Raw genomic sequence first — 17,453 nt, forward strand, 5'->3', positions numbered from 1 at the left:
ACATGTACTCAAATATGAACGCGTGAGCCTTCATCACTTTTGCTTCCATCGAAAATGCAGCCGCAGCCACCGGAATTCGATTCCGCGACCTGCGGGGCAGCAGTCGAGTACTTTGGCCATTAGACCAACGCGGTGGGGACATTCATTTGGTAACTAACCTGCCCAGGAAATATGTATTAGGGGTAATTTTTGTAATCATAAAAACTGTATTCATTTGTCTTTATTCAAGTGTTTCTTCGTATCCCCACATATTCTAATATCTTACTTTAAAAATCCTTTTTTGTTCTCTCATGTATACCTTATTTTTTCGCTTATGTTGATGATGTTTGATGTTTTGTGGCGCAAGGGCCATTTCACGGCCAAAGAGCGCCAGTTCATTTTACTAAAAATATGGACAATGATTGTGATAAGCGGCTGTATAAGGGCCATAAAATTCCTCGTGGTAAGGCGGGTAAAAACATAAAAGTAATACAATCATGATCATGCCGTGAAATGTGTGTGTGGTGCGAATAGATGACAAAAATTCGTGATAATAAAAACGATGGTGGACATGTATGGCATTAGCACAAGTGCCTCACTCGTTCCAACCCTTGCGTCCAAAGGCCGTGAGGCAAGTGCTTTGTTGTGTAGCGACCACAGCGAAGACCTCTCTGGAGAGGTCGTGCTACGGAATGCCCGGGTATATGATATGAAAACTATGAATTTCTTTTAAAAACGCTAACAATCATTTATGACTAAAAAGCGGTTCCCTACCGACGAACATTGCAGGGTGTAAAGGTATATGTTGTCGGTATGGTAATGGAAAGTGTTGTTTTCTTAGCGTTTCTAACTATTTTCACTGGATTAACATGTGAAGAACTGTTAATGCTTCACCACATCTGTCACACAATGGTGGATCGCCACCGGACAAAAAATATGTGCGTGTCGTGTATGTATGTCCTATCCTGAGCCTCGTTAGTATTACCTCTGTATGACGCGATTTCGATACTGGCGGCCAATGGCCAAGGTGTGGCTTAATAATGTGTAGTTTGTTTTGTGTGTGTCTATCCGACTTGCTCTGCCAGTAGTCCCTGAGCTTTCGTTTGAGAGACGGCTTAAGATCAAGGGCCGGGATTGATATGGGTGTAGTGTCAGTGCTTTCATAGACGGATGCAGCAAGCTGATCTGCCATCACGTTGCCTTGGATCTCACGGCGACCCAGCACACTACAACATGATGTTTGAGTGTGTAGATTGTGCATAAAATGAAGTAAAGTGAGACGAGGGCAGGGTTTTTTTTTTGTTTTTAAGAGTGTGCAGAGCCATTACCACACTGAGAGGGTCCGTATAAATTACTGCTTTCTGTAGTTGTAGTTCTTTGATGTGTTTAGCGGCCACAAGTATCGCATAAGCTTCCGCTGTGAAGATACTTGTCTCTGAATCTAGAAAGCCAGCATCCGAAAAGGATAGGCCGACAGCAGCGTAGGACACAGAAGAGGTAGACGTGGAGGCATCTGTAAAGAACTCAGGACGTGTATATTTGTGTTGAAGTTCCAAAAAGTATGTGCAGATATAGGCAATGGGCGCGTGTTTTGTAACTTCTAGAAAATACACATCGTAGTCTATAGTCTGCTACTGCCATGGTGGCAGGTATGCTACAGGAGCCATTAAACTGTGTTCAAGTGACACTCCAGTTTCCTCAGCTAGACCCTTCAGGCGAACTGAGAAGGGCTGCCTCATCGAAGGCCCGTTTTGAAACAGAATGGAGCTCGACAAATCATTAATAGTAGAGTATGAGGGGTGCTTCTTGTCTGCTTTCACCTTAAGTAAATATACAAAGGACATGTAAGTTCTCTGCAGATGAAGCGACCACTCATTTGACTCAATGTAAAGGCTTTCTACGGGGCTGGTGCGAAAAGCACCCGTAGAAAGGCGGATGCCCAAATGGTGCACGGGTCCAACATCTTCAAAGCACTTTGAGTCGCAGACTGATAAACAACGGCCCCATAATCTAAGCGGGTGCGAATGAGGCTTCTATACAGATTCATGAGGCATTGCCGGTCACTACCCTACGTAGTACGTGACAACACTTTTAAAACATTCATGGCTTTTAAACATTTAGTTTTTAAAGACTTGATGTGCGGTATGAAGGTCAACTTGTTGTCCAAGATGAAGCCTAAGAATTTATGTTTCACATTAACAGACAGACATTGACCGTTCAGTTCAATAACGGGTTCTGAGTACATGCCTCTTTTTCGGGAGAACAAGACACACGTGTTTTTTTTTTTGTGGGTTCAGTCGGAATTCGTTTTCCTCTGCCCATTTGGAGGCCTTGTTTCAACCTAACTGAACCTGCCGCTCACACATCGCCAGATTGCAATATCTAAAGCTAAGGTGGACAGATATATATAGATAGATAGATATGTGGGGTTTAACGTCCCAAAACCACCATACGATTAAGAGAGACGCCGTAGTGTAGGGCTCCGGATATTTCGACCACCTGGGGTTCTTTAACGTGCACCCAAATCTGAGCACACGGGCCTACAACATTTCCGCCTCCATCGGCAAATGCAGCCGCCACAGCCGGGATTCGAACCCGCGACCTGCGGGTCAGCAGCCGAGTACCTTAGCCACTAGACCACCGCGGCGGGGCAGCCAAGCTGGACGTCATCGACATATGTACAATAAAACATATTGCGAGGGATGGACAAGCGCAATGAATTCATTTTTGATGAGAAAAAGTGTGCAGCTACGTGCACCACCTTGCGGCACGCCTGTTTCCTGGACAAATGTTTGGGAAAGAACGCTGCCCACTCGTACACCAAATGTCCGGTTTGACAGGTGACTTTCGATTATGTGAAACATTCTTCCGCGCACGCCAAGGTGGGACAGGTCTCTTAGAATTCCAAAGCGCCATGTTGTATCATAAGCCTTTTTGATATCGAGGAACACAGAGAGAAAATATTGTTTATGAACGAAAGCGTCTCTGATCTGTGCCTCGATACGGACAAGGTGGTCTGTGGTGGATCTACTTTCTCGAAACCCGCACTGAAATGGGTCTAGCAATTTCTTTGTTTCAAGGAAATGTACAAGTCGGCAGTTTATCATTTTTTCGGAGACTTTTCAGAAGCTGCTTGTAAGTGCAATAGGTCTATAACTCGAAGCTAAAGAAGGGTCCTTGCCCTCTTTCAAAATGGGAATAATGATAACCTCTTTCCAGGAGGTAGGGATAGTGCCAGAAAACCAAATAGCATTGTACAAACAAAGTAAGGTTTTTCGCGTTTCGATTGATAGGTTTTTTTAACATTTCATACACGACACGGTCAGAACCTGGGGCAGAAGTAGTGCAGGAGTTTGGAGATGTTCGGAGCTCAGCTAGACTGAAAGCTTGGTTATATGCCTCGTTTCTAGTGCAGTTGTGTTCGAGTTTCTGCTTTTCTATTCTTGTTCTGCATTTTCGGAAAGTGTCAGTATAGTGGGACTAGCTGGACACTCGTTCGAAGTGTGCACCAAGGAAGTTTGCCTGATCTTCCAAGGTATCACCCTGAGTGTTTACGAGTGGAATTGTGGGTACTTGTTTTCCTCCTATCCTACCAACCATGTTCCAGACTTTAGCCTCCTGTGTGTATGAATTGATCCCTGACAAAAACTTCTGCCAGGTTTCTCTTCTGGCCTGCCGACGCGTTCTCCTGCCTTGAGACTTTATTTTCTTAAAGGTGTCAAGATTTTCGGCTGTCGGTGAGTTCCGAAGCAACCTCCATGCTCTGTTTTGCTGTTTGCGCGCGTTTCGGCATTCAGAGTTTCACCATGGCACACGCCGTCTTCCAGGCTGTCCATTTGTTTGTGGGATGCATTTTGTTGCAGCATCAATCAAAAACGCTGTGAAGTAGTCGACAGCAACATCAATGCTTAAAGTACATACGTCGCTCCAATACAGACGAGCGATGGTATAAAACTGTTCCCAGTCGGCTCTGTTTATGGGCCATTTGGGAACACGTGGTGGACACTCAGTTGCTGTAGTTGTGCTCAAAACTACGGGGAAGTGGTCACTTCCGTACAGATTACTGATGACTTTCCACTGGAGTAGAGGCACAAGAGATGGACATACTATGCTTAGGTCTATGGAGGAGTAGGTGCTACGAGCGAGATTATAATAGGTTGGTTCTTTTCGATTTAGGAGACACGCGCTCGACGAGAGAAGGAACTGTTCAATCAGTCGACCTCGCGCGTCGCAACAAGAGTCGCCCCATAGCCTGCTATGCGCATTAAAGTCACCAAGGAGAACATAAGGCTCCGGAAGTTCATCAATTAAAGAGTGTAAAACACGTTTTTGCAGCTGATAGCTAGAAGGAATGTAAATAGGGCAGAGTGTGATCAGTTTATCAAAAATAACCGCTCTAACAGCCACTGCCAAAAGGGATGATTGGAGTTGTAAGTGTGTGCATGCAATCCCTTCATTCACTATAATGGCGACACCTCCATGATGTCATGGCATCATCACGGTCCTTTCGGAAAATAACGTATTTACGAAGAAAATTTGTGTGTTTTGATTTAAGCTGTGTTTCTTGTACACACAGCACTTTTGGTGAGTGTTCGTGTAAAAGTTCTTGGATGTCATCAAGGTTTCTGAGAAGGCCCCTGACGTCCCATTGTATAATTTGAGTGTTCATGGTGAATGTAAAATAGTGCTGTGTGTAGGAAAAGCGAGTGGCTGTTTAGACGGGGAGTTTGAGTTCACGTAACAGGGCCGTCACCAGGCCCTGTTATCTGCTTTTCTGTTTTCTTGGCGCGCTCCAAGGAGCCACGCCACTCTTTCGGCACCAAGGGCACTTATGTATCCATTGCCTCCTCGGAGAACAGAACATAACAAAAGGTTTTATTGTGCTAAATGAAGAAGAATACATGTGCATGATATACAGAAAGAGGTCCCATAGTCAGAGACTGCAAGGGGACCTCTTGTACAGTGTAGAATTGAGAATGATTGTCATGTACATAGCAGGGAGACAAAGCTACAGTAAAATGCAATTGAAACAAATAAATTAAGAATATACCCTTGTAATCTCACAGAAACAATTTAAAAGCAAGAATAACGCGCTAACTTCAACAACAAGTGATTACAGAACGCAACTCACAATGAACAGGAACCAATTAAGAAACAGCAAAACAGGCTAGTTAGTTGACATGATATTATTTTTTAACTTCGATTTAATTACCTTCTGGGAACGGCATACTTTAATGTCGGAAGGTAAACTATTCTACTGGATGCGCGCACGTTCGGGCGGTTAGTTCGAATTTCGGGCCTCGCCTGGTCAGGTGAGGCCTTGAGACCTGAGGACTCTGGAGTCTCCGGTCTCTGTCTGGAAGTAGGTGGTGTAGCCTGAACTACAGCCACCTTGGTGGCAGGTGCCACAACCGCCAGCTCGCTATGCGCGGGCCGAAGGAGTGGCGAGTGCTGGTGCGGCGGTGCCCCCTGACGCGCCGCATCAGCGTATGTAGGTCCATAGAATAGTGCGACTCTTCGCCGTGCTTCCTTAAATGATATGTTCTCCTTCACCTTTAATGTAATTATTTCTTTTTTTCTTTTTTCCAGTATGTGCAGGAGCGTGAATATGCGGCATGGTTTCCTTCGCAGTTTACACAGTGTGGCGGTTGCTTGCAGTTCTCAGACACGTGGCCTAGGACACCACATTGTGCACAAGTCTGGCGACCACGACAAGTTTCAGAGCCATGGTTAGTTCGAATTTCGGGCCTCGCCTGGTCAGGTGAGGCCTTGAGACCTGAGGACTCTGGAGTCTCCGGTCTCTGTCTGGAAGTAGGTAGTGTAGCCTGAACTACAGCTACAACTACCTCTGACATTGGAAGCAACGACGAGGGTTTGGTATATACGGCCTGATAGATGTCTTCGTGTACCCTGTTTGAATAGATTCTGGTAGTTTACTGGATGCAAACGTGAGTATTAAGTGTTTCGTCGGTATTTCCTAATTATCTCTTCTGATGATAATTCTCTGCACATTATTGACATTTTGGCTCTTCCACCCTTCCAAAAGTTCAGTTTCGGTCAGGTCAAGTAAGTCTGCGTCAGATACCACTCCGCGAGTGATGTTCATGGGCCTGTGTAGTGTTACGGTGATCGGTACGTCACCAAACGTTGAAAGGCTGTCTAGCTTTACAAATTGTGCTTTGTCCCGAATTACGAGGAGAAGGTCTCCGCTAGCCAATTTGATTACTTTGTATCCAGCCCCGAGAGTTCAGTAGTAAGACACCTGACAAATACGAAAGAAGATACGGTCCTGGCTTGCTTTCCGGTTTTTTCACAGTGAATGACGTGGAAGTGGGAAAAACTTTCTATTGGCTGGTTGAAGAAATTTATGTCATCGGTGCGTACCCGCTTTAGGCCAGTACGATCAGACAGTAGAGGGAATGCTCCATGCATGCCGGTCTTATTTTTGTTCAGCATCGTTGGCGGCCACCCACCACGGAGCCCAACAAAGGGACGCTGCAAGTTTGCAGGTGCTGAAAGCTTGCAGACGTCAGCCGTACAACACTGCCATAACCCAATGTCCCTAGACCAAGGTAGGCTATTTGCACAGGGTTAACCCTTACGCCAGGAAAATTGGAAGTAAACAGAAGAGATAAGTAGACGGGACAGACTAAAAGAGAGAGATAATTAAAGACGAAGTTGTAGGGGAGCGAGATAGGAAAAGGCGACTGCCGATTTCCCCTGGGTGGGTCAGCCCAGGGGTGCCGTCTACGTGAAGCCGGGGCCAAAGGGGTGTGTTGCCTCTGCCGGGGGGGCCTTAAAGGTCCAATCACCCAGCGTCGGCTCAACTCCCAGGATTCCCTTTTCCCCGGACACGGCAAAGCCACGCACGGCTAGGCGTGGGAGGGAGTCGAAACTCCCCCGTTAGCTCGGGTCCCTGGTGTCGCTACGCACCAAACGCCTACTTACGCAGACGCCCCTGCAGGGTTTTCGATTATGTTAACCGCCGGATTCTTGGCCAATCTCCCGCAGGGGGTAGGAGCTAGGAGAGAAGAACAAGCAAGAAGTCAAGCAAACAGTGCTATGGAAAACCAAGCGGGAGCACGCAAAGGCGTAACGGCTACACCGGCTAAAAATGTGCCACCGGTAGGTTTGCTCCGCATCCACCGAAATATCGCCGAGTTTAGCGCCGATCCGCTGCTGGGGATCTTCAACGCACCGGAAGAAAACGACATCACAAATATCAACGCCATCAGAATGGACCCTAAGAATACGGTGCTCGAAGGCGGTTTCTTCCACTGCTACGTGCAATGCATCGACTTGTACCCACTCGAACTCCCGAAGGTGAGCTCTATGACAACCGACGCTGCGCGGGCTGAGTTCAACGAGTACATCTACGAACGTGTTTCTACGTGCCTCATCTCTCTCAACACATTCACGTTGACGTGGACTCCAGCCATGTCACTGAGCAGCCTCTTCCATTCGATCCAGTGGCTCCTGAGCGATGTGCAGAAAATGAAGGACAAGACACTCAGTGATTGTTTCGAACTCATCCTACAGCACGATACGATCAAGGTCGCTGTGTGCGACACTGTGGAAGCTTGTCTTCAAGACAATCCGCAGTTCGCGAAGACAGTGAGAGACGTCGTACTCGAGAAATTCGCAGAGTTGTACGACATGTACGAAGTCGTGGTGAGGTCAATGCTGCACCCAACGGGAAACCAAATAAACGAGCCAGCTGAATTCAATTCAGACATTTATCAGTTCGAGAAGTTGCTTACGAGGCTTCAGGATTTGAAACAGATAGTCGCCGAGAAGAAAGAAGTTCCCATGGTGAAGGCTGGCTCGTAATGCCAGCACAAAGTATGATTTCATTCGGAAGAAGCCAGCTGCAACACCGTATTTCTCTCTTTGATCGAGCCCGCTGATAGACGTCACAACCTATCGGCTCATTAAAAGGTGACCGAAAATGTACACGCGCATGTGCGGCCTTAAAGATATTAAGCGCAACCCCCAAATAAAGCGATTGCTCGAACACTGGGTAAAAGCCTTCAAGTGTGAGTTTCCTTCGTGTCATCATTGATACGCAATAGATACTGTTTCTAACCATACGCGGATGCCTCTGCGTCTTTTTAAAGATGATGAAGCAGTGACAAAGATGAAAATACAGCATAGCAATGCAATCAGTCATGTTCTTAGGACAGATTAGCGTGACATGCGCACACTGATGTGACTAGACTAAGCTGCTTAACACGTTCGCATTAAAGCAGTTCGCACTGCACTGTCGATTTCCAGTGCCGTCTGGTGGCCACTAACTTTCGTCAAGTTAAACAATGGCACTCATCTGACTGGGCACAATGTGAATACCTATTCCAAAAACATCGCCTCTCCCTGTCCAAACATACTTCAGCATACAACAAAAACATATTCTGAGTTTTTGCCTCATTACAGCAGAACTGTTAAAGTTAAGGTTGGCTGCGCATCATTGATATAAACCTATCAGCTACGTTCCCTGAGCGTTTAACATTGTTTCCTTGGGTGACTTTAATGCTCCTGCTATAGACTGGTCACCTATGACAGCCAGTGGACACGAAGTATTCATCGGAAGAAAGCTACTCAACATTTCGTCGCAATGTTCTTCACCAAATTGTTAAGAAATGAACTCGTAATGGTGCTGTCCTTGATCTGGTTTTCGTCACTTCATCCTTAGCTATGTCCGGTTTTTAACGTGATCTTGATGGCATATCTGATAATAACACTGTGTTATTCTCTGCTTCGAATACCGCCAAAAAACTCCATTGCAGTTACTGCATGTTTCCTGATTTTAACCACGCTGATATGTGAGCAATTACGGAAGCCCTTTGTGATAGTTTCAAGAATTTAGGCTAAATAGCACTACCATTGATGTCAATATATTATCTACTTTAGGTAAGGCATTGTTAGTAAGTGCAAATATCCGTTTCATTCCACTGAAAAAAAACGAACGCTGAAATACACTGCATGACAAGGGACGTCTCGAATCATCTTCAATTTATCACGTCATGTGACCAGACTTCGCCCATCAAAGTGCTCTGGTGACTCGACAAAGATTCAACAGTTTGGCAGCACCAAAAAAGAACTATCTGCTAAACTCAAGGCCACTAAAAATCATTATCATACGGTCACCTTGCCGAAGCTAATGAATGGAAATCCTTGTAAATTCTCGAACGCTATCCTACCAACTAGTTTTACATCGAACACGATGACAATTAACAGTGTTGCAGTTTCTGATCCGAAGATAATCACTTCAGCCTTCAACACCTGCTTCCACTCAGTCTTTACGACTGACAACTTGGACATTCCTGCTTTTCATTCATAATCTCATCCTGGAATCGGCGATGTTTGAGTGTCAATTGGGGGCGTATTCAATCTCATTTTAAACTTAGACACCAAGAAATCATGCTGTCCCGATGGTATTCCGACAGCTTTCTTTGTTAGATATGCTCTTTCGTGTAGCGGATACCTGACAGTTATTTTCATGAAATCTCTGTTGTCAGCCACAATCCTTTCGTTGTGAAAACGTGCTTCAAATTTCCATTTATTATTAATTCTCAAATATTAAGCAATTATAGACCTATCTCTTTAACAGCACATTCTTGTAAAATGCTAGACCATATTATCTTCAAACACATCAAGTAATTCCTTCAAAAAAACAAGATTCTGGGCCCTTCCTAGCATGGTTTCAGACGTCGTCTTAGCACAATTACTCAAATGACAAAATTCGTTCATGAGATCAGCAGCTCTTTAGGGCATACATAGTTGATCAAGTTTATATTGTATTGATTTTGCCAAGGCCTTCGACACTGTATCACACCCCAAGCTAATGCACAAATTGTTTATTATAGTAAAAAATGCATGATTGGCTGGCTGGATATCTGACTTTATTTTGTAGCGTTCACAATATGTGTGCTTCAAGTCTGCTAACTTGCCTTCGATGCCGGTTTCATCAGGAGTTCCAAATGTTCTGTGCTAGGAATCATCTTATTCCTGATATATATTATAGACCTACATTTGCACACTTCGGCAAAAATACGCCTTTTCACAGATGATGGCATCCTTAATAAAACTACTAAATCTCCACTTGATCTTGTAATACTTAACCATTCCTTTTCTCACTTTTGTAACTGGTCCAAATCTTGACAAATGATTATTAACTTCTCCAAGAGTGTCTTTACGTCATTTTTCAGACGTTCATACCCGTTGACATTTCACTACAGTTCCAATAATGTCATTTAGTGCAGGGTATCCGAATTCAAGTACCTTGGTATCTTTATAACACATAATTTATCGTGGTTCAAACATTTATTTCACATGCAATAAAGACTTTAAGAGTTTAGGTTATTTACAACGTCCGCTCCAGCTTGATCCTCAGGAAACCAATCTGCTTACCTAAAAAGCACCCATTTGACCCATTCCCGAATATGGTAGTGTGGTTTGGAAACCCCATATAAATTGTGACATCAGGAAACTAGAAGCCCTTCAAAAAAAAAGATGTGCGCTTTGTATGCAAGAAAAATGACAGGCATTTTTTTCCAACAAATTTCGTTCCCCAGCTAGGTCTCACTCGGCTTGCAAAACGTCATGTTGAATGCCGAAAATTTCTGCACATTTTTAGCAATTATTTTTGCTTCAGCACCCTATATTCATATCCGAAATTTTCCAAATATTCGTATACGACAAGTGACTATGCCCTTCACATTGAAACTTTTTTCACCCACACTGACATGCTCAAATACAGTTTTTTCCCCTTCAACTATAGTAGTCTGGGATTCACTGCCCGGCAGTGTTCATTCTCTACCCCTTTCAGAATTTCTGAAAGCCGGTGGATGAATGTTAAAATGCTTTTGTATGTTTTTTCACCCACTCCTGCAATAGCCTCACTGAGGCTGCAGTAATACAAATAAAAATAAATAAATAAATAAAATAAAAAATAAAACCTCGTCTTCATCATCTTCCTCTTGTGCTTTGCTTCTCGATGGTGTGTGTCAACTTGTCCGATGAGCGATTCAGTATTATGATGGGCGAGAGAACAAGGGCAAACAGAAAATAATAATTTGTCGGTTAATGTAATTTTTTCACGAGGTAACTTTCGAAACTAATAATTGGTTGGTGAAAGTAATTTTTTGACTAGGTGATTTTCGAAATCTCGTTTTTAAGATTGGAAGGCGATCATGCTGACCACTCGGCTATGAAGGCCCACTGAAGGCAGAGCGTAGCTTCGTGTAGTGCAGTACAGCAAGGAGGGACAAAGGGTAAGTAAGAGTGAAAAGGTGTGCTATTACAAATGTGTGCCAAAAACAGCCACATAAGCCCTTGTAGTGGCCCATTATACAATACTTGGCCATTTTGTGCCGTGCTAGAGTTTAGTACATTGGATTTGGCTCCCCTGAATATCTGTATCTGAGTTGTCGTCACGTCACCGCATATGGAATGGTGCGTGGGTGAAACAGTGGTATCGTTCGGTGTTGCCGTAAATCACCCGTGACAGTGACCACCACTATCGCTAGTAAATTAGTAAATGAGTGACAAAATGGTGTAGAGTAATGTACAATATTTATTCATTACACGTAGTATGTCATGTAGACTGGTGAATTTCGTTTTTTCTTCATCATTATTTATTCGTGGTCAGGATCTACCATGAATTAGGCGAAGACAAGGTGTCGGCACTTTCCCCTGGCGCTTCTAGGTTGTTTTCCGTCATACGAAATGCATTGTAGAGCACAGCGAGATGCCATCTACTGCACAAGCCAGTTGTTGTCCGTGATAATCACCGCCATCGCCATGGCGTATAGTGGGTACCTTGCAAGTGCAGCGGCATAATAGTAGAATGGTAATGAGTGTTCTGGAAAACTTTGGTCCTTCATCGCCGTTAGTGTCATTGTCATTGTCAGCAACAGCTGACAAGTTGGCCCGTATTCACAAAACCGACAGCGTATACGCAAGTTTGGGATGAAATGGGAGTGGAAGAGGTTACGAGGAGAAAGCTCACGGAGACCGAATGGTCTCACCGGATTTGGCCACCTGGGTGAGCAACACCACACAACCTCTCAAGTACATTACGCTATGATGGCCGGTGTAAAAGGCTCACCACGGGTGCAAAAACGCTCTTCCGAATCTACAGATGCTCGTGTCAACGTAAAACTGAATTGTGCACCGCAGGTGGTACATGAACGTGAGAGTAAGTTACAACTGTCCCTCTGGTGCGCAGAAGTAGTAAAACCAGGTATTAAGCAATTTGCGGTACGACCTCACTGAACTTGTGTACTGGGTTCACGAGCACCTAGTACGCCAGTTTCATTTCATCGTTTTCATTTCTTTTGTCTGCCTCTATTCGTAGGAGTGTTATATTACCGAGTAAATGCGTCCTTCACGCAAGCCATGTGACTCAATTTGGCGAGTAACCGGATTGCAATGCCGTATTCATGTAGATTGGTGAGGCTTCTCGTCACATAAGCTACCGACTGGTAATGATACTGCGGCAGAAAATGAAGGAGTGGAAAAAGCGTCTAAACTTACTTTAGCGCTCTAATAGTTGGGTATAAGTACCTTGCCCACTGAAGCAAGAGAAGAATGAACACGTGACGACCATAGGACCACGTGCTCACCTACGTCATCAAGGAACATCTTCAAAAGCAATGAATATCGAGCGCAATACCACAAAGGTTCAGCGGCAGTGGCACTGAATGGCCTTTCGGCGATATCCCTTACGTGACCGTCTTCCAACCTGCAGGTTGGTGCCCGGCCATATTCTTTTACACTGTTTCAAACGTTAACTTAGTTGCCGCTTTTGCTGAGTGAAATGGCAAAAAAACTGCGTTGCTTATCACAAGTCCGTCCCATCTGACAGTGTGTATTTATCACGTTCGGGGTGCAAATATGAGTATCGTCTTGGTCCATGCTCAGGTGTTGCAGAAAGCGCATACAAAAAAATCGTCTACGGCCAGAACTTCTTATAAATGTCCGACTTGCGGAACCTCAAATGCTTGAGGTGGCCCGAGCATTGCAAAAGAAACAGTTGATCAAGAAATAGACCTTGCTAATGAAATTCCTGAAATACGTGGTAAACTCAACATACTGCTCACAAATAAAGAGAAAAAAGACTCGCATGAAGGCATCATTGCCGCCGTTGGTACCATTGAAAAATCTGTACAAGCAATGTCCGACAAGTGCGATGAAGTAATTGCACAAATGAAAAAAATCAAGGTGCAGATTTGAACTGCCTAAAGAGACGAGTGAAAAAGTTTGAAGAACGTATGGAAAAGCAGTAAATTGACACACACAAGAAAGAAATGAATGATCTGGACCAACGCGGCTGACGACTGTACCTTGAAAGTCACGGGCTTCCGCAACAAATGAACGAAATTGTTCTTGAAAAATTGAACATACTGGCAAACGACTCCAAGTTGCCTATGCTGTCAGGAGCTGCCTAGGCCTCTGTGTTAAGGACGCTTGCAAATCACTTTCTTTTACGCACTGAAGCTGTGATTGAACATATTCCAAGGACGGCGTGCTATAGGTTAGCATTGGGAGCGCTACTTGTTAGTGAAGATGAAAGCGAGATATAGCTTACAACTCCCTCCCCCCGTTTATTCTCGCTGTCGTTTAACCGATGCTGGCATAGCTGCACTGGAAACGATTGCGGCTAGTCTTCCAGGGCGTAGGCGAATTAACGAGGACCTTGCTAAGCAATTCCGCACAATAACGCTGCCAGCCAAATCTCAGGTGTGACACACTACACACTACAAACACGCTCTCGAATCGGTAGAAACATGTACTGCAAGCCCACCCCCGAGGCACTGCTTAGATAGTGCAATGAAACTGCAGCCCCTAACCCACATTGTTGAGGCTAGTCGTCTCTCTCTCTGACTCAAGTGAGGATATCTGAAGAGGGCCTAGTGTCAGCTTTTAGAGTAGGCCATCTCTATATGCAAGACATACAGTTTCTACTTGACTTTTATCGAAAAAAGCACTCTCCTTCCAAACAGCACCCTGCTAGACCAACCACCAACCTGCCTTATCTCGAAAGGCTTGACTCAAAGCACTTTGAGCACCAGCGTCTTTACAGCCTTGGCCCAGTGGCCCTCAGCGACTTTTTTTCGGGGGGGGGGGGGGGTCACCTGCAGGGTGTTTGCTTGAAGACCTTCACGAGATGTACGATCCCGTTTTTGGGTAACCTTCCACTGCTGGGCAAGAGGGTTTCAATGGTTCGGCCAGAGCTGAAGTATTTTAATGTCTGTTTATTGAAAGTGATGTAGCAAGGGCGTTGTACTCCTTCCCGGCCAAATTCACTGCTGGGCCTGACAATCTTACCCTTCCGACCTTAGGAAAATACCCGCGTGAGTACTGCTCCACATTTTTCATAATTGATCAGCCTTTCGGTCTATTCCAATCAAGAAGAAGCTAGCGAGAGCTGTTTTTATACCCAAGTGTGCATATCCCTCTGTACCGGGCGACTTGCTTCATATCACAGTCTTTCCCACTCAGAGTCGCGTTTACGCGAAAATGCTTTTAAACCATCTCACTATACACAACGTCTTTCACAAATATCAGGCAGGTTTCCAAGATGACAAGTCCACATCATCTAACGTCCTGGTTTTGCAGGCACTCATGAGACCCTAAAGAAGAGACGTAGACCATTCTATGCCCTAAGATTTGATGTTTAGAAGGCGTTTGATTAGGTCTCGCGTTACACACTTATTATGGCTTTAACTGAACGGTGGATTCGAGATTGAATTTGGCACATTTTAAAAGACATGAACCGCCACTGCATCCCAACGTTTTGGTGCAGTGGGCACACCGATGACCAGAGAGTGCCCGTAACCTGCTCTTTCCATGCCTGCTCAAATATGTATCGAACCCGTTGCTTGGGAGAATTGTTGCGGAACAGACACCTCCGTTCCAATTCTATTCCGGGGAATGGCAACTTGCCGTAATTCCATTCTGTTCAATTTTTCGGAATGAAAAAAAAACTAGGCGCATTCCCACTCAGCGAATGACCAGGCAGGTTCATTCTATTCCTACACTTTCTCAACGTGGGAAATGCATATCTTCATAGCTTTATGAGCTATGAATGGCTGTAACAACAGAAATCTGATATTATCAGATGCATACAAGCTTCATAACTACGATGAACACGTTACCACGGTCGAGTTATAGCAGCTTGGTCACTTATGTCGTGCAGCACAACCACACTATAGTAGTTCCCAGAGGGGAATTTCTGTCGCTACCTTTGATATTTACATATTCAGCACAATCTTCGAAAAATTTAGTAGACAGTTGACTATACATGTATTTACTTGTTTTAAGGGTATTTTATTACCTTTGCGGCATCTATTTATTATATCCAGCAGCCAGTAAAGCTTGGAACGTTCTGCCGTTACTATCCAGGAATGTGTTCTTGGTCTTTTCAACTAGGTAACTACTAAGCCACATACGTTGCCAAATCTCTCATAGACATTATCGTATATCTTGCAGTAATCGTGACAAACTTAAAAAAAAAAACTATACACCAATATTAATTTTGTCGTTTACCTTGGAATAAATATTTTGTGCTAAGTGACGACTCACATATATAGAATAGCAGACGACTATATGTACAAAACGTCCATTATTTTTCTAAAATATGAGGGTGCTAACCAGTACACGATGTGCAATTTGAAAGTAGGAGCATAAGTAGCCTTCAAACCGCTGCTACAGTTTGCGATACCGGCTAAGTCTTGATATTCTATGTGTGAAATTGCACGTATGTCCTCGTCTGTGATTCCTTCATGCCTCCATGTAAGTTGCTGTGATGCGTACTTGGCATGGTAATAACATGAAGTAACTAGTAGTGATGGTGGGTAATCAAGTCAATACTGTTGACTTCGCTGTGACCTGGGACACCAATAAAGACATCGTGATACAGATGTGTACCTATAACAGGGCTAAGTACGCCAGCTTGAAGCACCTGTACCCTGGCAAGAACGTCTTCATCTTTGATGTGGCGTTTGTAGCCAGGTCTATGCTCTGCCGGGAGGCCATCAAGGCTGGGGAATGCCTTGGCCTAACCAAGCAAAACGTGGGGTGACTCTCCGTTCGGACACTGCTGGGGAGTATTATTCTATTAGAATTGTTTGGGCGGCTGCCTAACTAACCCCCCCCCCCTTTTTTTTTATTCATTTGTGATCTTTAACATTTCATGTGTTCCTTCCCACTACAAGACTAGCACTGTCGACTTGGTGTTACTCCAATGTTCATCATTTTTTTCATATTCTCTTTCAGATGCTTGTGCAGCTCATAGCCAACAAACTGTGACCCGTCAACGGGCTGAAGTGTTTCTTGATTTTGGCCGCAGGCATACGCTAGTCACCCTGATGTACACTTTTATACAGTAGTCGTAGACGTGTCTGTAATTCTGAAGGGAGCCGCATTAAACTGTGCGTCCCGAAGCACTACAGATCGAGCAAACAACAGCGTTACTGCACGCTGCGGTGCCACTCGTACACATATCCAGAAACGATTAAGAACAGCACTCTTAGTTTGGAAAATTGCTGCCACGCCACTAAACTTGAACGCAACTCTGTTCTTGTGGTCACTAAAGACATTTGTACTCACTCTTCTATACGAATCATTATTGTTAACTCAGCCATTTTCCTTTATCACAACCTGCGACTCTTAATAGACTATGCGCAAAGGGTTAAACATCAACTCAGACGGAAGCCACAGACGGCAAGTTCCTGCAACGCAAAGTGTGCCTATTGAAAAGGTTTCACAGGTGGATGGAGGGAACAGGTGTCTCTAAGCACCCTTTATATATGTTTGAGCACGTGTGTATATATGCGGAATGCTAAACATGAGTGTGGGTGTAGTTTTAAACTGAAAACCTCACCCCCTCCCCCCCGTCTTTCTACGGCTACGTCAGTTCTCGATAGTCTACAACAGTCGTCTAGGCGTAGAATGAGTCGAGACAGCAGAAACATCTCGTCATAGTCAACGACGGCAATTTCACAATGCTGTGCATCAACACTTTAAAAAAAACAGTGTGGTCGCACTCGCGGAGAGGTTTTGCATAGGACAAGTCGATGAGCCCGTGCATCAGCTGAAATGTGAAACTTTTCAAACATCGGTTTTGTTTTGTTAGGACACTACAAAAAGGTCTAGCTATAATTATGGCACATGCAGCGTGGTACATACGCAGTCAGACTTCCATTCTGTTTTAGAAAATTCAACAGATGCTAAAGCCCTCTGTTATGTAACATATTTTCACGTTCGTACATTGAAGGCACAATTTTGAGGTCTGTGCATGTAGATGAAGTCGAGATTGTGGTCGTGCAACCGCACCATATCTATGAAAGTAAATTATTCAAGATCTACTGCGAATAATTGAATGGAAACGGCTTTAGCATTACGAATAAGTGACTTAGCCAAGGGGTAACACACAGGGCCCATGACCCCCCCCCCCCCCCAAGAAATTATTT

General features: G+C 44.4%; 1 protein-coding gene across 1 annotated transcript; it reads left to right on the forward strand.

Annotated features, from left to right (window-relative positions):
- The first annotated feature begins 7,041 nt into the window (after positions 1 to 7,041).
- On the forward strand, positions 7,042 to 7,809 carry LOC142774239 (ubiquitin-conjugating enzyme E2 Z-like). The gene has a single exon (XM_075874629.1). It carries the CDS (start codon positions 7,042 to 7,044, stop codon positions 7,807 to 7,809), a length of 768 nt encoding a protein of 255 aa, XP_075730744.1.
- Positions 7,810 to 17,453: the final 9,644 nt, after the last annotated feature.

The sequence above is a fragment of the Rhipicephalus microplus genome, chromosome 10 (assembly GCF_043290135.1).
Source record: "Rhipicephalus microplus isolate Deutch F79 chromosome 10, USDA_Rmic, whole genome shotgun sequence".
In the NCBI taxonomy this organism is placed as follows: Eukaryota; Metazoa; Arthropoda; class Arachnida; order Ixodida; family Ixodidae; genus Rhipicephalus; species Rhipicephalus microplus.